The sequence below is a fragment of the Myotis nattereri genome (genome assembly GCF_964212035.1).
Source record: "Myotis nattereri genome assembly, chromosome: 1".
NCBI classification, from domain to species: domain Eukaryota; kingdom Metazoa; phylum Chordata; class Mammalia; order Chiroptera; family Vespertilionidae; genus Myotis; species Myotis nattereri.
In genome coordinates, this window is record NC_138075.1 from 172190642 (window position 1) to 172217942 (window position 27301).

At 38.9% G+C, this 27301-nt stretch overlaps 1 protein-coding gene across 2 annotated transcripts in view; it reads left to right on the forward strand.

The window, feature by feature from the left end:
• FAM13A (family with sequence similarity 13 member A) overlaps nt 1–27301 on the forward strand; it is a 250247-nt gene that overhangs the window by 139582 nt on the left and 83364 nt on the right. The window contains exon 1 of one of the 2 annotated variants that reach the window (XM_081109435.1): nt 12178–12814. The exons of the other annotated variant lie outside the window; for it this stretch is intronic. Coding sequence (XP_080965561.1) covers nt 12786–12814 — 29 coding nt within the window. The 5' untranslated portion in view covers nt 12178–12785. Of the gene's footprint in view, nt 1–12177; nt 12815–27301 lie in introns of those variants that run through there. 2 annotated transcript variants of the gene reach the window in all.

Genomic DNA, 27301 nt, shown 5'->3' on the forward strand with positions numbered 1-27301 from the left:
TGACCTATTCTTGATCACACAATCACTGTTTCCTTTTACTTTGCTTTTAAATATATTTTCACTTATTCTAATATTGGGTTGCTTTAAAGCAAAGCATGCAGCCTTGTGTTGAAATAAATTGATTCTACCAGACAATGTATTGATACTGATTTTGTGCTCAGTATTTCATATCTCAGAAATATGAAATTTATTTTCTGTTTTGTGGATACAGAAACAGCCAGTCGGTTACCATATCACACTAAACAATTTTGACATTTCTCTAAGGAAGCCCACTGAAGCCTGCTTCTCCTCTGCCAGGAAATAGCATTTAACAAGGTAAAAAGTCACCAAGACAGTTTAAGGCAGCTGATCTCAGGTGTGGTAGCAGCTGTTGTACGGGACATGACTTATTTTATGAGAACAGATACACCATTATCTGGACTCTCCAGGGAGATTTGGAGAAAGTCATGCCCGGGGAGTCCCATTCCAGGAAAGTGTGCTTGAGCACTTATTCATTGGCAGTGATCACTAACCGAGATTCCATCTGGCAAAATGATGGATTTTCCCTGGCCCAGAAAGTTGGGGAACAATTATGTAAGTTGTCTCAAAGAATTTATTTTTAACTATTGTTTTTATGGAGAAACAACTCACAATTGTTACAAGAAATTTACTTTAAAAAAAAGATAGCCTCTGTATGAATATCTACATAACTGTCTATTCATGTACCATAAATTATAATTACTCGTCTTTTGATTGGAAATCAAGATTCAGTCTTTGTGGTGGCTGTTTTGAATCTTATTTTCTATATTGGAAATGTTGGAACCGGTTAGTGAAATTGAAGCTGTCCGTGGGGTGAGGAAGGGAACCCTGAGTGATGCATCCCCAGCTGTCCAGGCCCTTGACCTCGCCTCGCTGTCAGCAGCAGTCTCCTCTGTCCCCTCTGGCAGCTCTTCAGGATTTTAGAATCTGAATAAATGCACCCTGTGAGCCATGTGAGAGTCCAGGAAGGCTTGTCAGATAGAGGTTAATGAAATAAGCGCACACACGGTTTTAAAAGCGAGAGCCATCATCAGAATTAAAGAGGTGTGTCTTTGGAAAAAATGATTATATAATTTCTATCCTCTTGAAAGTTTATTCAGCAATCTTCTAATATATACTAGATAAGTCTAATCAATAAAGGAGGAAATGTTTTAATTAAGTTGATCTTACTAGGTGTTTTTTTTTTGTTTTGTTTTGGCCTTAAGTAAAACCAGCATATTTATTTTACCGTTGCTGAAGAAGATAATGTATCTAAGTAGAAATTTCTTATTTATGTTAACATTAGCCTGTTCTGAATGTCACTGTTCTACTTTCTAATACAATTTCTTTATAAGGTTTTATAATTATTCTTTAAGATATACTGTACGGTGTTTTTTTAACATTAAAAACAACTCAGCTTACCTGCCATTTTATGTATTAATTTCTTAATAAGAGAAATATGATTAAGAATACAACTTAAAAGTTTTTTTTTATCTTTTTTTCTCTACATCTTCCTCTTTACCTTAATACCTTATCCAAGCCACTTCCTTCCCCTGCTGCAACTACAGCTGTCTTCTACCACTACACACACATGTGGTCTCAGAGTAGCAAAGCAGTTTGTTCTGGTCCAGTATATGTCTTTGGTTCAGACAGCCCATTATAAGACTGTATGGAGTTTATTTAACATATGCTAGTATGCACTCATCTTAATATAAACCGCAGACCAAAAGAAAGGACTCTATTTCCAATAGAAAATTTATATGCGTGATCAATGGGTAAGAATAGTATTTATCTTTAAAAGCTTTTGTATGGTGGCAACTTAATGGCCTTTCAGATGCCGCCTTCATGTCAGCCTTTTACTAGCTGAATGCTCAAGTTCATTAACTTTCCATTTTCACATCTATTACAATGAGCACAGCATAGATTCTCAGTAAATGCTGGTTGCCTTCCGTATACCACCCTTCCCATTCCTTGCCCTTTTTTTTGTTTGGACATTTTGTTGTTTCAGATGACGATGATGATGATGTCCAACGATGAGCCCTACAGCCCACTAAGGTTTGATCAGGAGCCTGTGCAGCAGCGCCAGAGTTTCTAAATGATATGCTCCCCAAAAACCTTGGCTTCATGATGATGAATGTCACCTCAGATTTAGTTATTACCATTTATGAATACTCTGTATCTTTTTTTTAAAATATATTTTATTGATTTTTTACAGAGAGAAGGGAGAGAGATAGAGAGTTAGAAACATCGATGAGAGAGAAACATCGATCAGCTGCCTCCTGCACATCTCCCACTGGGGATGTGCCCGCAACCCAGGTACATGCCCTTGACCGGAATCGAACCTGGGACCCTTCAGTCCGCAGGCCGACGCTCTATCCACTGAGCCAAACCGGTTTTGGCAATATACTCTGTATCTTATGGAATGCATTGCTCCTTAGTGTATTTACAAAGATTGTTAAAAGTCATGAGGAAGAAACCTTGCACGAGAAGCACCTTCTTATCAAACTCACAAAAAAGAAATAATTTTAATATATTGTTTTGTCTTAGGAAACACATCAACCTGATTGTAAAACAATATATGAAAACAAATTAATGTGGCCAAGAGATGGTCTGATTTCATCGGTTGCTTCAAATTGATGTTGAAATTAAAACCAGTATAGCCAAAGCATTTTTGGAGTTGTTGCTCTTGATAGCACAAGGGCAAACACACGTATTACCAAACACTTGGAATCTGCTGAAGAAGTTATGTAAGAAAATTAGAAATCTGCAAGCCTGCTCTAGTGCAGAAAAGGAAACAAGCAACTTAGCAGAAACTGGGTGATGTAAACACTTAAGTTTTCAAAATGTTTTGCAAAGAATCCTACTATTTTACATATCTGTGATTTCACATCAGTAGTTTATTTCTTTAGTCGGTTATTGGTATCCTTTATTTGAATCTACATGAGGCATCTACTTTATCATAAGTGTAGGCTTACAATGGGAAATGTTTGAAAGTGGGTAGAAATATTGCTTGATAAACTTAAGTCTAATCAAAAGAGCAGCTTGGGTCTGTAGCTTGGGTCTCTGAGAGAGTGGTTGATTTATCAGTTAATTCATTCAATACTTATTGAGTGTCCTTCAACACTTATTGGGTGTCTGTTCGTTGTAATGGCTGCAGAAAAGATACAGTTCTTGTCCTTGAAAACTTGCATTCCAATAGCGATAACATATAGATTCATATAATAATGAAACTGGGGAAAATAGATAAATATCATAAGAGATACAAAGGATTTTATAAGTTAAAAGGAGAAAGAGGTTTCTTCCAACTGGCCTACACCTGAGTTTTGCATAGAATTTTGCCAGGAAGAAATGTTGGAACAGCATGAACAAAACGTTTGGGTAGGAAAGTTCAGAGTGGATTTGAAAATAATGTACAGGTATGTCTGGAGTGGTTTCCTTAGGAGATATAAGCAACTGAACTGGAGGATAAATAGGGGTTAATTGATGGAGAGTCTTAATTGTCAAATACAAAGAATTGGGGTTCATTTTAGAGATAGTTGGGAGCTATTGAAGTTTTTAAGCAAAGGAGTAAGTGACCAGATTATAATCACAGTAGGTAAATTTACTCTAGTAGTGAAATGTATTGGAGATAGGGTGAATAGAGGAAGAAAGATCATTTGAAGGTTATCATAATATTGCAACTGACTAAGGCCGACTGATTAAAGACACATGACAGGACAGCCCACAGATTTGCTAAAAGAGAGGAGAGGGAGGAGTAAAGATGACTCATGCTATGAATCTGATTCATAAAGAGAATAACATCATTTAACAAGAAGGGTCAGAAGGAGGAGAAATTTGGAAATTAGATAATATGAGTCTTTGACAGTGTTGATTAGGGTGGTAATACTAATAATTATTGAGCTCTCATATACTGGGCACTATTTTACATGTTTCACATGCATGATCTCATTTATTCCCCAGAACAATTTCAGAGCTTCTCATACAGCCTGCCCAAGTTTATACTGCCGGTGGCAGGGGCAGGATGCAATCCCCAGGAGCCTAATTAGAGCACAATTTATTAAACTTTAAGAGAGTGCCTATATTGAATGGGCAAAAGGTGAGGCAGGGAAGGGGTAAGAGAAAAGAAGGACAAATGAAATAAAAGGAGAATGGAGTGATCAGGGACCGTTAGGGAGTTCCCAGGGAAGATCACAGAGAGCCAAAGACTCTGAAAACAGAAGGTGGGTGTTTCCAAAAAGGTAAGAGTATAAGGCAGTCTAAGAAAAGGCCTAAAAGTTTCAGAAAAGTGGTGAAGTCTAAAGTTTGTCAGTAGGAGGTAGAGGAGTCAGTAATTTATGAGGAAGTAGGAGCAGCAAAGGTAGGCATTTGTGAGGTCTAGTACTGAATTCACTCATCAATAGAATAGATATTATGATATACTAGAGGCCCGATGCACGAAATTCATGCAAGAGGAGGCCTTCCTTCCCCTGGCTGCCAACACCGGCTTCCCTCCTGCACCTGGGACCCGGGCTTCCCTCACAGCCCCTGCTTCGTCCGGAAGGTTGTCCGGAAGGATGTCTGGAAGGACATCCAGTCTAATTAGCATATTATGCTTTTATTATTATAGATAATCATGACTTTCTAACTCAAGCAGTTAATTAAAGTGTTAAGAAATAAAGGAATTTTGAAAAATAAAGACACTTAAGCAGCTATACAGAACTATATTGTTGCTGGGAAGGAGAGGGAAATAGTGCTTCATCGCCCGAGGATAGGACTGCTGAGGAAAACTTTATAAGGCTGAGGGACACTTACTTGGTTGCTTATCAGAAGGGGGACATTTTAAGATATAGTAGATATCAGCCTTCTTCCAAAGGAAGGAGAAAATGATGCAATCTAGTGCATACTGCTGACCTCAAACAACAGCCAGAGCTTTTTCCAGCAAAATGGGTGTATTGGGGAACAACAAAGAATTGTAATTCGGGACATTTCATCTAATTGCAACCAAGTATAAGTCCCAAGAACAAAGGAGAGGAGACTTGTTTCCTAGAGGAATGAATGAGAGTTCAGAGGGGCTCTTGTAAACAAAGAGCCCATTGGAGGAAACTGGGAGTCTGGAGTGTGATGGCTTTTCATTGGCTGAGTGGCTGTGCGGAGGAGACCCTCCTTCCTGCTGGAGTAGATTTTTTTTAAAAAGTCTTGGCCCTGGCCTAGTAGCTCAGTTGATTAGAACATTGTCCTGATACAACCAAGGTAGTGGGTTCAATCCCAGTCGGGGCACTTACTAGAATCAACTAGTGAATGCATAAACAAATAGAACAACTCTCTCTACCTACCTGTATTCCTCCCTCCCTTCCCCTCTCCCACCCTTTCTCTCTAAAATTAATAAAAATAAATTTTAAAAAATGTTCCTGATGAAGATGGAAAGTACTTCTATTAGGGTGTCTCTACAGACACTCCCAACTCCAACTTAAATGTGGTTTCTGTTTCTTAATGTTCGCCATAGATAAAAGGTTTGAGTCCTGTGAGTGAGGACCTTTTCTCCAAGACTAGAAAGAAGTAAAAAAGAATGAGGCAAGATTGTGTGTGTGTGTAGGGGGTACATTTAAACCCCTAATTGTAGCAAAGGAAGCCAGGGGCACTCACTCATATTTTATGATCTTGCCTTTTTCAGTAAATTTAGGAGGTGAGGTGATTAGTGACTGAGAAAGAGAGGTTCAGTTTAGTTGCGCTGGGGAAGATTTGCAACAGTTTCTGTGGAATGCAGTGAAAAACCAGTTAAAGATAACTAAAAGGGTTGCTACACAATATTGAGTTCATGACGAGGTTAAACAGCATGCATTTTCAGTATAATGAGTTGCCAGGGTTATGTGACTTCCTTCTGCAGTGTTCAGCAGCCTGGTAGTGGAGGAACCAGCTGGCTGATTTACAAAGGGTGGAGCGTGGATGCGAGTGAACCCATTTTAGGAATAACTAAATGCCTAGGAGAGCCAGGATGTGCCTTTTTTAAAGCTGCATGCCAGTTGGTTTGGGTGTAGGTTATCCTCTGCAGATGTAGAAAACAGTTGGAGCTGCAGAGGGTGCTAAGGCAAAGGAGCTAAGGAAAAAGGGAGAGGCAGAAGTTAAGAGGGAGGCACATGAAGGGGCTTAGTGCCCAGGAAATGCAGGGAGGGTATCAGTGCTTGAGCAGGTAGAACTGGCATAGTTCAGGGAATGGTGCTCTTGCTACCTGACTGTGAGGAACTGATGTGAGGATTTTAGAAATAATAAAGGTATTTAAGTGATCAAGGCAGTGGGCCTGGCAGAAAGGAGGAGCCAAAGTCCAGGTACAAATTCATAAATGATCATCAAATAATGCCCATAAAATAGACAGAGAGTGAGCAAAAGAGAGAGAAATTATCTATACTAATAAAAGGGTAATATGCTAATTAGACCGGACATCTTCCGGACAAAGCCACGGTGGTGGGGGCCGAGGCAGAGGTGGTTAGGGGTGATCAGGCTGGCAGGGGAGCAGTTAGGAGTGATCAGGCCGGCATGGGAGCAGTTAGGGGGTGATCAGGCCAGCAGGAGAGCAGTTAGGGGGCGATCAGGCTGGCAGGCAGGCAAGCGGTTTGGAGCCAGCAGTCCCGGAATGTGAGAGGGATGTCCTGGATTGGAGAGGGTACAGGCTGGGCTAAGGGACACCCTTCCCATGCACGAATTTCGTGCACTAGGCCTCTAGTCTATAATAATAAAGGCATAATATGCTAATTAGACCAGTCACCCGAACGACCTTCTGGACATCATTCTGGACGACCTTCTGGATGAAGCCGCAGCAGAAGCATTTAGGGGCGATCAGGCAGGCAGGAAGTGATTAGGGGCGATGAGGCAGTCAGGCAGGCAGGAGAGTGGTTAGGAATCAGCAATCCCAGATTGCGAGAGGGACTGGGGGCCTAAATGGGCAGTCAGACATCCTCTGAGGGGTCCCAGATTGCGAGAGGGTGCAGGCCAGGCTGAGGGACACCACCTCCCCCCACCCCCCCACCCCCGCCATGCAGAAATGTCATGCACCAGGCCTCTAGTTATAAATAAACCAGAGAGACTTGAGAAGGCAGGTAATTCCTGAGTTGTAGTATTAGGTGATTAAAAAAAAACAATCATTGACATCTCATTGGTAATATGGCATGTTAGAGGAATGTGGACAAGAAGACTTAATTTTTCAGCTAACTTATATGTAATCAGGTGTGAACATTGGAATGCTCCTCCTCATTGATAGTTCACCTCAGTATGTGTCAAATGTGAGTTGTAGTTCAACTTAACATTTTTTAAAATGTTGGGTCCTATATTGTTGGACTCATATTTTAGCCATATAGTATTGAAGTGTTTAAAAAAAAATCGGAAAAGAGAAAATATTATTTCTGGCATTTGAATTTTAACTATTTCTAAAACTATTTGAATTTGAACTATTTCTAAAAGTCCTGTAGATGTATAGCAGACCCTGAGAATGTCTGAATCCAGTTTCTGTTCTACCACTAATTTTCTATGTGAATTTGACAAATAACTTAATATGCTAATATATACCAGATTTGCTCATCAATAGAATAGGTATTATAATGATTTTCTTTTTTTTGAATCTTTGCTTGTTTTTTTAATTCTTCAATTACAGTTGACATTCAATATTATATTAGTTTCAGGAATACAGCATAGTGGTTAGGAATTTGCATACTTACTAGGTGATCTCCCTATAAGCCTAGTACCCATCTGGCACCAGATAGGTATAACAGTAATATTGATTATATTCCCAATGACTGTTTTGTAACTGCCAATTTGTAATTCTTAATCCCTTCACCTTTTTCACCCAGCGCACCCACTCCCTTCCGTCTAGCAACCATCAGTTTATTCTTTGTATCAGTGAGTCTGTTTCTGTTGTGTTTATTTATTTTGTTTTTAAATTCTACATAGAAGTGAAATCAAGACATTTATCTTTTTCTATCTGACTTATTTCACTGAGTATAATACCCTCTAGGTACATCCATGTTGTTTTATGGTAAAATTGCATTCCTTTTTGTTGTTGAGTAATATTCCGTTATGTATAATTATATATATATATTTTTATTATTTTTATTTTTTTTTTTTTTACATATTCTTTATCCAGTCATCTATCAGTGAACACTTAGGTTGCTTCCATATCTTGGCCATTGTAAATAATGCTACAGTGAACATAGGGATATATGTATCTTTTAGAATTAGTGTTTTGAATTTTTTCAGATAAATACTAAGAAATGGAATTTCTAATGGTAGTTCTTTTTTTAATTTTTTGAGGAACCTCCTGTTTTCCATAGTGGCTTCACCCATTTGCCATCCCACCAGCAGTGCACAAGGGTTCCCTTTTCTCCACATCCTGGCCAACATTTATTGTTTGTTAATTTATTGATGATAGCCATTGTGAGAGTTGTGATATCTCATTGTAATTTTAATTTGCATTTCCGTGATGATTAGTAAAATTGAGCAGCTTCTTTTCATATGTCTGTTGGCCATCTATATGTCCTATTTGGAGACATGTCTATTCCAGTCCTCTGCCCATTTTTTAATTGGATTGTTTGGATTTATTTGCTGTGGTTTTTTTGTTTCTTTGTTTTTGGTTTTTGTTTTTTTTGGTGTTAAGCTGTATGAGTTCATTATATATTTTCAATATTAACCCTTTATCAGATATATGATTGGTGAATATCTTCTCCCATTCAGTAGGTTGCCTTTTTGTTTTGTTGATAGTTTTCTTTGCTGTGCAAAACCTTTTTAGTTTAATGTAGTCCCATTTGTTTATTTTTTCCTGTTGATTCCCTTGCCTGAGGAGACATTAAAAAAAAAAAAAAAAGAATTACCAAAAGCAATGTCAAAGAGTTTACTGCCTATGTTTGCTTCTAGGAGTTTTGTGTTTCCTGATCTTACATATAAGTCTTTAATCTGTTTTGAGTTTATTATTGTATATGGTATAAGAAAGCGGTCTAGTTTCATTTTTTTTGCATGTATCTTTCAGCTTTCCCAACACCATTTATTGAAGAGACTGTCTTTACCCCATTGTATGTTCCTGCCTCCTGTGTCATAAATTAATTTACCATATAGTCGTTTATTTATGGGTTCTCTATTCTGTCCTGTTAATCTATGTGTCTGTTTTTATGCCAGTACCATGCTGTTTTGATTACTATAATATTGTAGTATAGTTTGATGTCAGGTAGCATGATGCCTCCAACCAATTGGGATTTTTTTGTGGTTTCTATTAATTTTAGGATTATTTGTTCTAGTTCTGTGAAAAATGCCATTGGTATTTTGATAGGTATAGCATTGAATCTATACATTGCTTTGGATTGTATGAACATTTAAACAATGTTTATTCTTCCTTTCCATGAGGATAGTATATGTTTCCATTTATTTATATCTTCTTCAATTTCTTTCTTCAGTGTCTTATAATTTTCTGAGCACAGATCTTTTATCTCGTGGTTACATTTATTCCTAGGTATTTTTTATGCAGTTGTAAATGGTATCTCTTTCTGATAGCTCTTTATTGGTGTATAAAAATACAACTAATTTCTTAATATTAGTTTTGTATCCTACTACTTCACTGATTTTATTTATCAGTTTTAATAGTTCTTTGGTGGAGTATATAGTATCATGTCATCTGCAAATACTGACACTTTTACTTCTTTCTTTTCAATTTGTATGCCTTTTATTTGTCTGGTTGTTGTGGCTAGGACTTCTAGGATTATGTTGAATTAAGGATGAAAGTGGACATCCTTGTCTTGTTACTGATCTTAAGGAAAACACTTTTAGCTTTTCACCATTGAGTATGATACTAACTGTGTTTGTCACATATGGCCTATATTGTTTTGAGATATATTCTGTCTAATCTGACTTTGCTTAGAGTTGTGTGTGTTTTTTTTATCATAAATGGATGATGGACTTTATGAGATGTATTTTCTGCCTCTATTGATATGGTCATATGATTTTTATCCTTCATTTCATTTATGTGGTATATCATATTACTTGAATTGTGGACATTGAATTAACCTCACATCCCAGAATAAATCCCACTTGATCATGGTGTATGATCTTTTGAATGTATTGCTGGATCTGGTTTGCTCATATTTTATTGAGAATTTTTGCCTCTATGTTCATCAGGGATATTACTCTATAATTTATTTTTTTTATTATTTTTTTGTAATGTCTTTGTCTGGTTTTGAAATCAGGGTAATAATGGCCTCATAAGATGAGCTTGGAAACCTTTCCTCCTCTTCAACTTTGTGTAATAGTTTGAGAAGGATATAGGTTAATTCTTTTGAATTTTTGGTAAAATTCACCTATGAAACCATCTGGTCCAAGACTTTTGTTTGTTGGGAGGTTTTTTGTTTGTTTTTTTAAATTATTGATTCTACTTTGTTAGTAGTTATATCTTTCAGATTTTCTGTTTTCTTCTTGACTCTGTTGTGGAAGATATAATAGTGATTTTCTAACTCTAGCAGTTAATTGAAATGTTAAGTTGTAAAGGCATTTTGAAAAATAAAAAAAACTTAAGCAGATATACAGAGCTAAGTTATTGTTACTGGAGAATCAAATTAGAATTTCCAAATCAAGAATTTTAAAAAAAAAAAGGACTCTTTTTTACAATTTCAATTAAAATAAGTCCTGGATTTAATTCAACTTCCATTGTTTTAAAAGGCTGGTTTTAGTTACTGATATTCTATCGTGATGTGAACATGTATAGCAAAGGAAAGTGACACCTACAATGGGACTGTGTGTTCTAAATTCAGAATTATGCATGGTCTGAAACATCTGGGAGAAGCTACAGGGGAGGAGGATATCTTTTTTGAACCACAAGCCCCCACTGTTTCTGAACATCATGGACTCTGGCTCTCTGTCCATTCTTCTAAAGGCAATGCTCTGGCCCTAACCGGTTTGGCTCAGTGGATAGAGCGTCAGCCTGCGGACTCAAGGGTCCCAGGTTCGATTCCGGTCAAGGGCATGTACCTTGGTTGCAGGCACATCCCCAGTAGGGAGTGTGCAGGAGGCAGCTGATCGATGTTTCTCTCTCTCAATGTTTCTAACTCTCTATCCCTCTCCCTTCCTCTCTGTAAAAAAAATCAATAAAATATATTTTAAAAAATAAACATAAAAAAATAAAGGCAATGCTCTGGACTTCCTTGTAACTCTTTGCAGTTCTCATGATGTGAAAGAAATCTCCTTAAAATGTGTTGCTATTATTGTTCTTGCATTGTTTGAAATCTGTGGATTAGCAGTTGTGTTACTAAAAATATAACACTTTACTATTCCATGATGAGAAGATGAAACTATAAAGGAGAGCTGGATAATTAACCTCATAGAAAAATTGACTTGGTGTTACCTGTAATGATAGGTAGGTAGGTAGGTAGGTAGGTAGATAGATAGATAGACAGATAGATGGATGATAGATAAAGAGAGAAAGAAAATAACCAAAAAAGCCTGTTGATGTTCTTAGAGGAAAATGACTATGTAAATAAACACATTCAACTTTATAAGGATAAAATACGGAAATAAGTTGAAATAACTTCCATGGAAGTAGAGGCTTTGATCCTTTGAGAATGTGGGCAGCCTTAGGACATACATTTTCCCAGGAGCGAGGGCTACGTGACTTGGGTGATGTCACCAGTGACTACTAACCACCACAGTGTAAACAAACATCAGCAGGAAATAAATGTGGGCAGGGCAAGGATCTAAAAGCATGCCTTCCTTCTAGAAAAGTATCATGCCTTCCCATGTTAGTGGTTTGTTTTTTTGTTGGCTTTTCTTCCTAAGGCAGGGGTTCTCAACCTTCCTAATGCCGCGACCCTTTAATACAGCTCCTCATGTTGTGGTGACCCCCAACCATAAAATTATTTTTGTTGCTACTTCATAACTGTAATTTTGCTACTGTTATGAATCGTAATGCAAATATCTGATATGCAGGATATATTTTCATTGTTACAAATTGAACATAATTAAAGCATAGTGATCAATCACAACAACAATATGTAATTATATATGTGTTTTCTGATGGTCTTAGACGACCCCTGTGAAAGGGTCGTTCGACCCCCCAGGTTGAGAACCGCTGTCCTAAGGGAAGAAAGGGGATGGAGCATAGCTGTTGCCTTCTGTCACAGAAACCTTTTGTTACAGAGGCAGTGTCTGTCCTTGACAAATGGATTTCCTTGTTGACAGTCTCTGTAACACCGAGAAGTAAGGGACTCTTGCTGCAGTTATTGGTTGCTTGCCTCAAACTGACAAGCTTGTCAGTGGAACTGCTAAGGAGAAAGTTTCAAGTTACCAGAATTAAGCAAGCCCACTGAGGAGCAGGAGCAGCGGCTGGAGGAGGAGAAGGAAGGGGAGGAGAAGGAGGTGGAGGAGAAGACTGAGGAGGAGGAAGAGGAGGAGGAGGAGGAGGAGGAGGAGGAGGAGGAGGAGGAGGAGGAGGCAGAGGAGGAGCAACAGCAGCAGCAAAAGAAGCAGATTAAGCATTGCAGCAGCTGTTCCTCTGATTGGCTGGATGGTTCAGCTGCTTCCTTGGAACAAAAGGTCAAAGTGGACTGCAGTGTAAATGTGGAGAGGCAGTCGATAAAATAGCATTGCTTGGAGAAGTTTGGAGGCTGAGAGCAGCAGAATTCTCGCTAGCTGCAGAGCCAGTTGCTTCAGCTGTGAGCTGCAGCCTCCCGCCCAGCCCAGCCCAGCCCAGCCACTGTAAGAAGACGTTCACTGGACAGACGGCCACACTTGGCATCTTGGCGTGGAAGAGACGCTTGTGAGGGTCCCTTGCAAATCTGTGTACAAGAATGGCTTGTGAAATCATGCCTCTGCAAAGGTAGTATTCTTTCCTGTTTGTTTGTTTCATTCTGTTCTGTATCTTCTAAGTAGAAGCCAACCATATAACTTTGCCAATACTTGACATCTTCTAGTAACATGCTGCAAACTGTGGGGAGTCCATGGTACAGCATGTTCTTCATTAAGTCCAGAAAAATTTAAATATTCTACTGCTTCTTTTACTGACACTTATGCCCAATTTATTATCTTTTTCACGTGATTATTATGTTCAGGTTCTTTTTCCCTTGAATAAAAATAAATGTAAGAAAATATCTATGAAATGTAAAGAAGAACTGAAGAATATATTGAGCAGGTTTATAAGAAAACTGAATTAGCTTCTTAGCAATGTTGTGAAGCTGTGGTAAAAAACCAAGCTCGTTTTAAAGCATGTCTATAGGCTACGAACCTTTTTAAAAAAATGCATCTTAGACTCCCTCCCTTCTAAAGTTCAGATCTAGGCAAGGATTTTCTATCAGTATGTAGAATATAATACATGAACATAAGTGTTAAGGATAATACTTCCCTGTGAATAATTATAGATTTATTACACAAATGACATCTTTTTAAAAATTACTACATAAGAACATTTGAGCACAAGACTGTTTTGTTCGTTAATGATTGTAAGGAATTATGGAGGTTGGGATGGAGCAAAGAAATGGAACTTTAAACCAAGGGGTTTGTAAGAAAGAACACTGCTGGTGTACTAATAAGTGAATAACGTATCCTAGAATGTTAAAGCTGGGAGTCACCTGTGTGATGTCGGAGTGTAGTCCTTCAGTTTCACAACAAGAACTGAGGCATGGAGGAAGTCTCAGAGGTGCCCAAGGTCACATTTTATAATTTTTAGGATGAATTTTGCCAATCATATTATCATATTTCAACTTCAACTGCTTTACCTGCAGTGGCGGTCAATCAATACTTCCTTTAAGAAAACTATAGAGGGTTTTACTAGTGAAAATGATTTTTTGAATCAAAGAGTAAATCCAGTTTATAAGACTGAAAAAAATCAGGACAAAAATGAATTTCATTTTAAAAACCATATCGTCAATATTTTACTGAGCGTTCATATGGTTTTTTTGTTGTTGTTATTAATCCTCACCTGAGGACATTTTTTCTCTTGATTTTCAGAGAGAATGAAAGGGAGGGATAGAGGCAGAGAGTGAGGGAGACACATAGGTTGGTTGCCTTCTGCATGCACCCGACCAGGGCTGGGGATCGAGCCTGTAACTGAGGTATGTGCCCTTCAGCCCATGGGCCAGACGTTCCAATCACTGAGCCAAACCGGCCGTGGCAGAATGTTCACGTTTTAATCATTAAAATAAGGTAAACAAAAATTGTGTTTATTTACAGAATGGGTCCTGCCGACGTAATACCGTGCGATAAACCTGTGCACTGTTACTCTTTCCCTGTAATGACAGGTGCCCTGTAATGGGGACTTGATGGAGGGGCCCCAGAAATTCCTTTTCTAAAAAATTAACCTAAGAAAACATAAAGTGGCTTATAGATACATCGGAAGTTTTTCCACACTAACCCACATGCTTGAAGCCTGCAAGAGAGTAAAACTAATGTACACTTTTTGGAGTCTTGATTTGGTTTCCAACTTTAAAGTTGGGGATTAGTTTTTCTTGTAATGACGTCAGTTTTTACGGCTCTTAAGCAAGTCATATTCTAGACAAGAATATTGGCTATTACGGAACTCTGTAATAAGCTACTTGATGATATAATAACAGTTAAGGAAATAGATCTTTATACTGCTAAAACACTGTTTAAGGAGCTAAAATGGAATTTTCTCCAAATTTATTTTGCATTGTTAGTTCTTATCAATCAACCTATGTCAGAGTCATAATTTGAATCTGCATTCCAAAATGCTGACCTAGGTTCCCTGGTGGTCTAGTGGTTAGGATTCGGCGCTCTCAAAATGCTGACCAGCACATTCACTATTTGCCTAATCTGAGAGTTTAAATGGATTGATTACCCTGCAGTGTTCATTTCTGGCCTCTGCCTGCCTTTGGTTATAAACCTCCTGAAGGCAAGGACCAGGTTTGTGCAGTTCTCTTCGATAAGAATCTCTTGAGAATTTAAGCACCGATGCAGAAAACATTTCTGCTCCCGGTTCAGTATCTTTGGCTAAGGGTCTCTGTGACTCTCTGGTAATGATTGTTGCCAGCCACGCCCACGGTTACTCTGCCTGAAGCCTGAAGGTTGCAGAGCCTTGTGGTAATGCCTGCTGGCTGCTGGGGTGAGAGCTCAGCTCTCTTCCGATTAAGAGCCTGAAGGGGGAAAACCTGAATTGAAAGTGGACGAGTGAGAGGATAGCTTTAGATACCAGCTAAGGAAGTTTATGCTCACTGTTTATATTGAGCAGATGGGCCAATGCTTCTCATACTTTAGGCGCATGAGAATTACCTGGGTAACTTATTTTTAAAATTAACTTCGTCCCGCTGCCCTCCTTCCCTGGACTCACTATTGGAATCTGGGTGTGACAGGGAAATGATCTACATCTTAACAAGCTTCCCCAAAGCAAATCTGATCAAAATGGTCCCCACATTCAGAGAAACACTGATCTAAACTCTGGTTAATGATTATAGTTGGTATAAAACCATTGACAGCAGGTATGTATAACAATCTAACAGTAAACTCAACATCCCCAGATAGCGTACTGTGTATCGTTACCCGTTACCTTATATGAGGTGTGTTTTGTTTTGTGTTTTTGTTTTCATAATAGGTGCTTTCATTTACTAGAGGGTGAGTGTTACCTATTAAAACAAAGCATCCTGAGACTGCTGTTTAACATTTTTCTCTATGACCAAACACTACTCTGTACTAGCAGTGATGCACAAGCTCTGCCCTGGCTGGTTTGGCTCAGTGGATAGAGCGTTGGCCTGTGGACTGAAGGGTCCTGGGTTCCATTCCAGTCAAGGGCACATGCCCAGGTTGCAGGCTCAATCCCCAGTAGGGGGCATGCAGGAGGCAGCCAATTAATGATTCTCTCATCATTAATGTTTCTATTTTTCCCTCTCCCTTCCTCTCTAAAATCAATAAAAATGTATTTACAAAAAAAAAAGGACAAAAGCTCTGCTTCAAAGAGGTCACATGCTGGTCAGAATGCAGACACATTACCAGACAATTACAATGCATGTGGTGGACAGTATGATAAGCATAATAATAGAGATGTGCCTGCATGGATAACATTGCCCTATATTTTGTTTAACCTCATATAAGCATATGGTCTTATTGGAGGGCATGTTTGTACCCTAATGTCTACTTAGCTTGCAATTCCAAGAGTGACTTTTTTAGCCTTTCTTAGCATATTGTGAAAGTATGTAGAAAATAAATTTGTTACTGCTTATCTGTAACTGAGATGAGAATAACAGGAAAGGTTGGAAGCTCAGAATGAAAGAAAATACTTTGGTTCCCCCTTTAATGTATTTTGCTGTCTGTTTATTACTTAACGTAATTTGCAGACTTTCCAGGATGAAGTTGACTATTTAGAAACTCATGATCTTTAGAAAAAACTGCAGAAGCTGAATATTTATAATGTGACTCCTGTAAAGAATTCAGTTGTTACATTTCACTTCAAATGGCTTAAATTAAAGATGGGGTCTTATTATGCACTAGAGGCCCAACGCACAAAGCTCATGCAAGAGTAGGTCTTCCTTCCCCCAGCTGCCTTGCACAGGCTTCCCTCGCAGCCCTGGCTTGGTCCGGAAGGACGTCCGGTCTAATTAGCATATAACACTTTAATTATTATAGATCACTGAGATGGTGAAATTATCTCAATTATTTTTAAAATACTATAATATGTACACATTTCTTTTTTAAAATACATTTTTATTTATTTCAAAGAGGAAAGGAGAAGAAGAGAGAGATAGAAACATCAATGATGAGAGAGAATCATTGATTGGCTGCCTCCTGCACACCCTACCCCCCTAATGGGGATCAAGCCCCAACCCAGGTATGTGCCCTGACCGGAATCGAACCCGGGACCCTTCAGTCCACAGGCCAACACTATATCCACTGAGCCAAACCAACTTGGGCTACACATATTTCTTATACTTAATTTTAAAACTCAACACATTGTGTAGCATTAGATGGATATTCTTGCCATCAGAGAAAGCACTCCAAAAGAAATAAAATAATACAGAAGTAAGTGGAGAAATGATATTAAGAATTGAAATAAAAGTTTTTATTTCTTTAGGTAACTAAATAGACCTTCTTTCGCAAATGAGATAACATGTTTTATCAGACTCCAGACTTTACTTATACCTCAGGCTCTTTTCCATGATTCATATTTGTTGGATTATTTTCCTTAGATATTATGGATCTGTAGATAAGGCTCTCTAACTTATTTATTGCTAGACTTAAGTAGACTAACAAACAAAGTCTTAACTCTTAGTCTTATGACTATGACAGAACACTCAACGTTCACAGGAGAATTTGATTTGCTAGATTAACTTTCCAATTCCCGTTAACTCAATTTATATCCACAAAGGGTAAGGGTGGAGGATGAAGTTAAGAGCACTGGTAGTTAATTTGGATTCCTTTGGTTTTGTTGTATTGTCATCTACTTTCATGTGTTAGCGTCCTCTTCTTTCCTTGGTTTATTTACCATACTGGGAAACTTACATTAGTAATGTCTATGTAATTCTCTTTTTTACTGCTTCCTCTGGAAAATCATGATATTTAACATATGTTACTGAATGTTTATTTTATGATGGTGAAGTACATGTGATTCCCAATTGCAGTGGCTCTTTTAAGAAGACTTATAGCAACAGGGTTAATTAGCATGTATTATTGATCCAGCATAGGAAAATTCCACTAAAATTACTTACAGCAGAATTCATCTGGTCTTTCTAAGTATTGGTCTTTAGAATATCCTTTTGCAAACAAGGTAAACATTGATAACCTGGGGATGATGTGGGAGTTAACTAGGGAACAAGCCAGGTCATAATGGTCCCGCTCATGTGTCTTCTGCATGGTGTTAGAGAGCCCTCTGCTGCTTGTGGTGGTGACACCTTCAATTTATCTGTAAACTCATGGTATTCATAACTTGTTGCCATTTCGATAACACTCCCTGCCCTCCCCTCTCCCCCTCCACAAACACAGCCTAAGTGGGGGTTAAAAGCTGCTTCACTTCAAATCTGGGTTAGTTTATGGGGTTGTGTAACTTAGACTTTATCATGTATATGGTCAGTGTTGGGTAGTAACAGGAATTCATTGAGAACAAATATGATCTTTGTGAGCTCTAATCTCATGTGGTGGTTGCAGTATCTCTGGAGTTTAGATGTTTCCTCAGTATTCCAAATAAAGATGATAGTATGAACTGAAATGAGGATATTTTTCAACTTTATGGAGATCACCCTGTTTAAACTATTGGAAAAGTAGAGGTGTTGGATATTCAGCACCAAACAGTGGGGAAAGCAATGGGAAGGAGGTAAACTTGCCACTAAAAACCAATCCAGACACTGACTCCCACTTGAATTTGGGCAGATGATTTTCTTCACCAGTAAAATGGGATGATAATTCTGACAGTTACTTATGGAGGAAACTTTGTTGTTAAAGAATAAAATAGTTCTTTGTAAAGAATAAGACTCCTCAGATGTACAGTAGTGTGTTGCTTTACTTTTGATTTTGTTATTCTTACACTTGTTTTTGTTTTTTTACAGTATACAAAATAAATCTATTACCAGATTATAGATACAAAATAATCAGCCATTTACATGCAGTAAACATTAATATTTCAAGAAAAATGATTTTAGATATAATAATATTACATGCAATAAACATTAATATTTCAAGAAAAAAGTTTAAATATAATATTACCAGAACTGTACTAACATAGTATAATATCACAAAAGCTGTAGGAAATATTAAAAATCTGCAAATAATAGGATTACTTCTATTGTATTCCTCTGGATCTATTTTTGTTCATCAGTTTATGTTGTTCATTATATTCCACAAATGAGTGAGATCATGTGATATTTATCTTTCTCCGACTGGCTTATTGTGCTTAGCATAATACTCTCCAGGTCCATCCCTGCTGTTGCAAATGGTAAGAGTTCCTTCTTTTTTACAGCAGCATAGTATTCCATTGTGTAGATGTACCGCAAGTTTTTAATTCACTCATCTGCTGATGGGCACTTAGGTTGTTTCCAAATCTTAGCTATTGTAAATTGTGCTGCTATGAACATAGGGGTGCGTTTATCCTTTCTGATTGGGGTTTCTGGTTTCTTGGGATATATTTCTACAATTGGATTACTGGGTCAAATGAGAGTTCCATTTTTAATTTTTTGAGGAAACTCCATACTGTTCTCCACAGTGGCTGCACCAGTCTGCATTCCCACCAGCAATGCACAAAGGTTTCTTTTTCTCCACATCCTCTCCAGACCTTGTCGTTTGTTGATAATAGCTGGTACCTCATTGTCGTTTTGATTTGCATCTCTCAGATGATGAGTAACTTTGAGCATGTTTTCATATGTCTCCTGGCCTTCTGTATGTCCTCTTTCGAAAAGTGTCTATTTAGGTCCTTTGCCCATTTTTTTATTGGATTGTGTATCTTTTTTTTGTTTAGTTGTATGAGTTCCCTGTAAATTTTGGAGTTTAAACACTTATCAGAGGTAACAGTGGCAAATATGTTTGCTCATGCAGTGGGCTTTCTTGTTTTATTGATGGTTTCCTTTGCTGTGCAGAATCTTTTTATTTTGAAGTAGTGCCATTTGTTTATTTTCTCTTTAGCTTCCATTGTCCTAGGAGCTGTATCAGTAAAGATATTGCTATGACATATGTCTGCTATTTTGCTGACTATGGATTCTTCTAAGAAATTTTGGTTTCCTATCTTAACGTTTAAGTCCTTTACCCATTTTGAGTTTATTTTGTGTATGGTGTAAGTTGGTGGTCTAGTTTCATTTTTTGCACGTATCTGTCCAGTTTTCCCAACACCATTTATTGAAGAGACTGTCTTGACACCACTGTATGCTTTTGCCTCTTTTGTTAAATATTAACCCATTGTACGCCATAAGCATCTGTAGACGAAAGTGGTGGACCTTCCCCACAGGCCACGCACATCTATTAAAAAAAAAAAATCTTCTCCCTAAGTGGCAGCCCTGACCAACTTTAAAATCATTTTTTGTGAGAATTTTCAGCTGAAAATATTCAAGAACACCCGGATTCTGAGTAATATATTTATTTTTATAATATTCATTGCAAATTGATTTTTCAAATTAAATTCAAAATATCGTGGCATGTGGGGATGGTTCCCATTTTGGATGTGTGGCAGTTAACTGGTAAATTGAGCATAATGGCTTGTGTCGATTTCTGGGTTCTCTTTTCGGTTCCATTGGTCTATATGTCTGTTCTTGTGCCAGTACCAGGCAGTTTTGAGAACAGTGGCTTTGTAGTATAGCTTGATATCTGGTATTGCAATCCCTCCAAATTAGTTCTTCTTTCTCTCAATAGCTAACATTGTGGCTATTCGGGATCTTTTTTTATTCCATATGAATTTTTGGAGAGTTTGTTCTAGGTCTGTGAAATATGCCATTGGTATCTTAATGGGGATTGCGTTGAATCTGTAGATTGCTTTGGGTAGTATGGACTTTTTAATGATGTTGATTATACCAATTCATGAATATGGTATATTCTTCCATTTGTTTATTTCTTCCTCTGTCTCTTTTTTCAATATCTTGTAGTTTTCCGAGTACAGGCCTTTTACCTTAGTTAAGTTATTCCTAGGTATCTTAATTTTTTTTAGTGCAATGGTAAATGGGATTGTTTTTTTAGTTTCTCTTTCTGTGAGTGCATTATCCTATATAAATAAAAGCCCAACAACCAAAACAGCAGAACAACCAGAGACCGGAATGACCACGGCCCCTCACCCTGGCCATCAGCCCCCCAGCAAGTGGTTAGCGGTGATCAGGCAGACAGGTGAGCAGTTAGGGGTGATCAGGGAAGCATGCAGAGCAGTTAGGAGTGATCAGGCAGGCAGGCGAGTGGTTAGGGGTAATCAGGCAGGCAGAGGCAGTTAGGGGCGATCAGGCAGAGTGCTTAGGGGCAGTCGGTCAGGCAGGCAAGTGGTTAGGAGCGATCAGGCAGGCAGAGGCAGTTAGGGGCAATCAGGCAGGCAGGCAAGCAGTTAGGGGCCAGTGTCCCAGATTGCGAGAGGGATGTCTGACTGCCAGTTTAGGCCCGATCCTCCTATGGATCGGGCCTAAACTGGCAGTCGGACATCCCCCAAGGGGTCCCGGATTTTGAGAGGGTGCAGGCCGGCTGAGGGACCTCTCCCCACCCTGCATGAATTTTGTGCACTGAGCCTCTAGTTGGTGTATAAAAAAGCCATAGATTTCTGGGTGTTAATTTTGTATCCTGTGACATTGTTGAATTCATTTATTAAGTCTAGTAGTGTTTTGAAGGAGTCTTTAGGGTTTTCTATGTGCAATAATCATGTCATCTACGAGTGATGACAGTTCTACTTCTCCTTTTCAAATCTGGATGTCTTTAATTCTTTTTCTTGTCTGATCGCTACGGCTAGAACTTCCAGTAGTATGTCAAACAGGAGTTGTGAGAATGGGCATCCCTGTCTTGTTCCTGTTCTTAGGGGAAATCGTTTTAGTTTTTGCCCATTGAGTATGATGTTGGCTATAGGTTTATCATATAGGGCTTTTATCATATTGAGATATGCTCCCTCTGTTCCCACTTTGCTGAGAGTTTTTATCAAAAATGGGTGTTAAATTTTGTTTAATGCTTTCTCTGCATCTATTGATATGATCATGTGATTTTTTTTCTTTCAATTTGTTTATGTGATGTATCATGTTTATTGATTTGCAAATATTGTACCAGCCTTGCATCCCTGGAATAAATCCCACTTGATCATGGTTTATGATCTTTTTAACATATTGCTGGATGAAATTTGCTAATATTTTGTTGAGGATTTTAGCATCTATGTTCATCATGGAATTTGGCCTGTAATTCTCTTTCTTTGTGTTGTCCATTATCTGTCTCCTAAAAATGCCTATGTGACCTTTAAAAGTCACTCCCCGTGTCACTCACCTCCCCTACCTGCCAGCCTTCATGTTTAAGGTCTAGACCTCTGTCCTCTGCCTGGCTCTGTGGCCTTAGCTAGTTGATTAATCTTTGTAAAACTTGTTTTTCTTATCTGAAAAGTCTGCTTAGTGATACTTCACACACACACACACACACACACACACACACACACACACACGGGAGTCTTTGAGAATTGAATGAGAAAATGTATAAGAAGCTCTTGGCCCAAAGCCTGACTTATTATGGCAAGTCCTCAGTGTATGGGATCCCTTTTTCATAATATCCCTTTTTAAAGTTACTGATCATTATCAAATTTTAAGTTGCTATTTCTTTCTGGCCTATACATTCTGTGAGGGTTGGGGTCATATCTTATTAGCCTGTATCTCTGGCACCTATCATAGGCTCTGATAAGGAGAAGACCTCTGATAATGCTGGCTGAGCACGTGAATGTGGTTGTGGAAGCTCACAGAGCCGGAGTGCAGGTACATCAAGCCTTTACACCGTCACCAGTGGGTCTTCATCCTAAAAACCAGCACAAAATCGTGACACTGTAGAAATAAGTCCTTGAGTCATTTTTCTGTGCAGAGCCCTCCACTGGCAGCAGGCGGTTTGCTAGGGGGAAGATGACAGAGTAATTTTCATTGCTTTCAATGCACTTTGTCGCCTTCAAAAAATCCACATTCAGAGCTAACAGTTTGGGAAATTTTTCTGATAATAAAAGCTACATTAGCAAACCATTAAAAATATTAGTATTGCCCAGCTGGTGTTGCTCAGTGGTTGAGCATCGACCTATGAACCAGGAGGTCACGGTATGATTCCCGGTCAGGGCATAGGCCTGTATTGTGGGCTCGATCCCCTGTAGGGGGCATGCAGGAGGCAGCCTATCAATGATTCCCTCTCATCATTGATGTTTCTATCTCTCTCTCCCTCTCCCTTCCTCTCTGAAATAAATAAAAACATATTTTAAACTATTATAATTAAGGTAATTATTAAAAGAAGTTAGTAAAAATAATTTACTATTTTCTTCTTCCCTTCTGCAGGAATCCCTAGTTCTTTGAATTTTTGTTTCAGTAACTAAAGATTAGAAACTATTTTAACTTATTTACTGATATTCTAAAAATATTTTCTCATCAACTAATATCAATCCCCTCTAAAAGGAAGTTATTGTAATGTACATTCCAAATTACTGCCTCCTATGCTAATCTTATATGGCTGTAATAAGGATAAACATCACTTTTCTGAAAAAGCATTTCAAAAACAGAAGAAAGATTTCAGCTGCCTTGATAATAGTTTTGTAACTAAACCAAAAATGTCTTTGAGCCCCAAACAACCTTTGGGTTTGCAGTGAGGTGAAATAATTTTCTTTCTTTGCTCTCAAGCCAGAACAAACAAATGCAGTTTGTGGCAAGAACATATTCAAACATTACTTCGTCTGAACATATCCTTTTCTGGGCTCACTGTTCACCACCAAAAGCACAGTGTTTACATTGTTGGCATAATGGAAGAACTCACACCTCTAATTGTGCAGTTGAAGAAAAGAAATTATTATCTTTTTAAAAAGTTATTTACTGATCTGAGAGAGAGAAAGAAAGAGAGAAATATTGATTTGTTGTTCCACTTATTTAGGCAATCATTGGTTGGTTCTTATATGTGCCCTGATCGGGGATCAAACATACAACCTGGGTGCATCCAGATGATGCTCCAACCAACTGAGAACCCAGCCAGGGCTATTTTCTTCCTTCCTTCCTTCCTTCCTTCCTTCCTTCCTTCCTACCTTCCTTCCTTCCTTCCTTCCTTCCTCTTTTAAGGAAGATTGGAGAAAACTCATGGCACAGTTGAAATTCATTGTTTTGAGTAGAAGGGAACAAGGTAACTTAAAATAATTAACACAGAGATATGTGAGAATGCTTCTACTGGAAAAATTAATTTCATAAATTATAAAGTGTATGTTTTCAAAATATTTAGTCTAACAGTAGTGTTAACACTCAGCAAAGTCTTGATGACGCTGATTTTATTCAACAGCCATTTATTGAGCACCTGGCGTGTTCTAGGCCCCTTGCTAGGTGCTGGTGGTACAGAGAGAAAGACAAATCCAGGCAGTGAGGCGAGCATCTGAACTCGGGAATTTCTGCGTCATGTGCTCAGCACTGGCCTGTAGCTGTGAACTCAGTGTCTCAGAGCCTGGAGGAAGAGTGGCTCCCTCTCCAGGGTCCTGGAGATGGCTTCCTGATTAGGTGACTTGAAAGCTGAGAGATAAGTATTTATCAGGTGGAGAGAGGTGGATAAAGCATTTTAGAGAGAGGGAACAGCATGTACACATGGGGAGAGTAAAGAAAGTGCACTGATCTAGAGAGTTATGTTGGGCTTAGATTGGGAGGCACCTTGTATGGTAGGTTTAGACATTTGGACTTTACCCCAAAGCCAGTAGGGAAGCAAGACCGACTCTTACTAGTAAGTGTGAAGGATGGTTCCGATGAGAGTATTACAGATAAACTGCTGTGGGTAGCAGGGAAAGAGAGAGTGTTGACCCTGTAAAAGACTAAGATGGTGGAAATGGGAAGGGCAGATCCAGTTCCGGTGACTTGTCTTTTTTGAGGTAGAATCAATACAACTTGGTGGTTTACCAGAGGTGGGGGTAAGAGATAAACTTCCTTAAGGAGGGCAGTTGGTTTATTACCGTGACTCAAGTGTGAGAGGAATGAAAATTCTGTTCTATGACTCTATACATGCCTTCAGCCAGGGTCCCCTGTGAAGTGTGATTCCATGGTGAGCCTCTTGCATGTGTCATTTAATCAGTAGGTGGGTATGGTTCCCCTGATAAAGCATCCGCCCCCTCCCTGCTTACAGGCCCTCTCCCCACCCCCCCTCCCGCCCCCGTGCATACACATACCCTCAACCCCCTCCAATTTCTCAGAGTTCAAGCTGTCATCAGAAGGTCATCAAAGATGGAATTTAGCTGGGTGGATGAGATTGAAAAAGAATGAGGTGTTCCTGTGAATCTAGAAGATAGAACGCAGGTGATAAAGAGTGCCACCGTCTAAAGTAAGGAGGGACCCAGAGAGAGCGTTCGTTCGTCCCTGTGTCTCCTGACACCACCTTCGTTACAACCAGGAAAAGAGTAGTTAGAAGAAACTGTTAGCTCCCCATGGCCTTCCAGAACTCCATCCCCATGTGCACTGCTGAGCGAATCTGGACCCACCTCTTCTCTGTGCTTTTCTCTGCCATCCACACTCAACAAAATCTGTCCTTGGGCCCAGCGCTGGTTCTGGAAGTGGGGCAGAAAAGGAAAAGGCGTTTTCTCTCTGTCCTGTGGGATCTCAATTTAAAAATATTCACTGAGTGTGCATTCTATGCATCAAGCAAGGGAGAAGTGTGTTTGGCATAGTGTCTTACACATGTTTTTCAATGTCGGTCATGACTTATTAATGGTCATAAAACTAGTTTAGCAGGTTGTGGCCCCTATTTTATATAATTTTACATTAAAAATATAACAAAACATAAATTATCCAAACAGAGTAAGAATAATTTTATGAAATGTACGTCCATTTTAAGTTTATTTGTAATCTCAAGATGTAAAATGATTTGGATCATGGCCAGAAGTCTTTAAAAATATAGTATCTGGACTACTTATTGAGGATAGATCATTAGAATGAGAGGAGAGTATAGGCCTGGAAATCAAACCCCTGTGTCGGTCTGGGAACTTGATTCTAGTCGTAACATTTCTATAAATGCATTTTCGGAGCACAACCTTTTTGTAAGATGGAGACACCTTTGTGAGGCAGATGCTTATTTCTGAATTGAGAAAAAATAATTAGCAGATGTATTGGTTTCCTAGGGCTGCTGTAACAAGGTACCACAAACCGGACTTAGAATAATAGGAAGTTATCGCCCGCCCTGTCCTGGAGGCCAGAAGTCCCAAGTCAATGTTTAGGCAGGGCTGAGCTCCCACTGAAGGCGCTGGGGGACCTTAGGCCTCTCTCCAGCGTGGCTTGTGGCAGCATAACTCCCATCTTCACGTGGCGTTCTCCCTATGTGCCTATCTCTGTGTCCAAATTGCCCCTTGTTATAAGGACGCCTGCCACTCTAATAACTTCATTTTAACTTGATCACTCCTGTAAACATCCTATCGCCAAATAAGGTCACTTTCTGACATATGGGTTAGGGGTTCAGCATATCTTTTTGAAGGGACACAATTGAACCCATAACAATATATTTCAAATTTCCACTAGGCATTTAAGAAGGTAGTATGGGGGAAAAGGAAGCCGTAGAAACATTTTTCTATATTATCGGGGGTGGGGGCATTTTAACTTTTTGGAATTCTTGTTTTTTCTGTTTTGCCTCCAAGATAACACCTCTTCGTGTTGGCTAAAATGCCTGTCCTGTGAATAGTAACAGCTTCAGGTCTTCACACTTACCCTTTAGTCAGGAAAATCCATTTGCTCTTGAACTTCAGTAGTTTGTTTTTCTTTGTACTGGCTCGGTGTTGCAATTTTAGTCACAATGTACAAATAAAAAAAATGGCAAACAAAACTGCTTGGGTTTACAATAAGTATATATACGAAAATATTCCCCAAAATTACAGCGGTGCACTCTTAGGTACCTACCAATCTGAAAACTTTTACATTTGTTTAAAAAAAACACACAGAGATTCTTTTTTTCCATACTCCTCAATGGGGCCAAACCAAAAGCCTGTAGCAGAACATTCTGCTACATCACTCCCCAGCTGTAGTGGGGCATGGCCTTGCCTGAGACTGTGCATACATCAACAATGCTCCAGTAAGCACTAGCTGGTTTGGCTCAATGGATAGAGTGTCGGCCTGCAGACTGGAAGGTCCCAGGTTCGATTCCAGTCAAGGGCACATGCCTGGGTTGCGGGCTCAATCCCCATTGGGGGGCATGCAGAAGGCAGCCAATCAATGATTCTCTCTCATCATTGATGTTTCTCTCTCTCTCCTCCTTTCTCTCTGAAATAAATAAATTTTAAAAATGTTCCAGTAAGTGTGGCACTTGGTCTTTTGCAAGAGGGAGGGAGGGAGGGAGGGAGGGAGGGAGGGAGGGAGGGAGGGAGGGAGAGAAAATGTGCTAATTAACTTCACTCACCTGATCATTCTCCAAGAAAATTCTTAGCACATTCTGTTGCAACATGGAAAAAACACACACACCTGAATTCCATAAAAATGTTTACTTAGTACTGTTGATTTTATCCTTTCACGTGTCCTTCACTTCCTCTCTCCCTTTTTGCTCTTTTTTCTTTTTAAGCCCCCATAGATGGTTTTCCTAGTTTTTATCAATGAATAGAACCGAATGCTTAGCATTTATTTATTTTTCTATCCTCGAGGAACACAAACTATTTCTTGCAGCTCAAATCACTTGAAAATGTAAAGTGTGTAACTAAATATGCAGATTATGTTAATTATTTTGGTAGCCAGCCATATTGACCAGTTAGAACAGT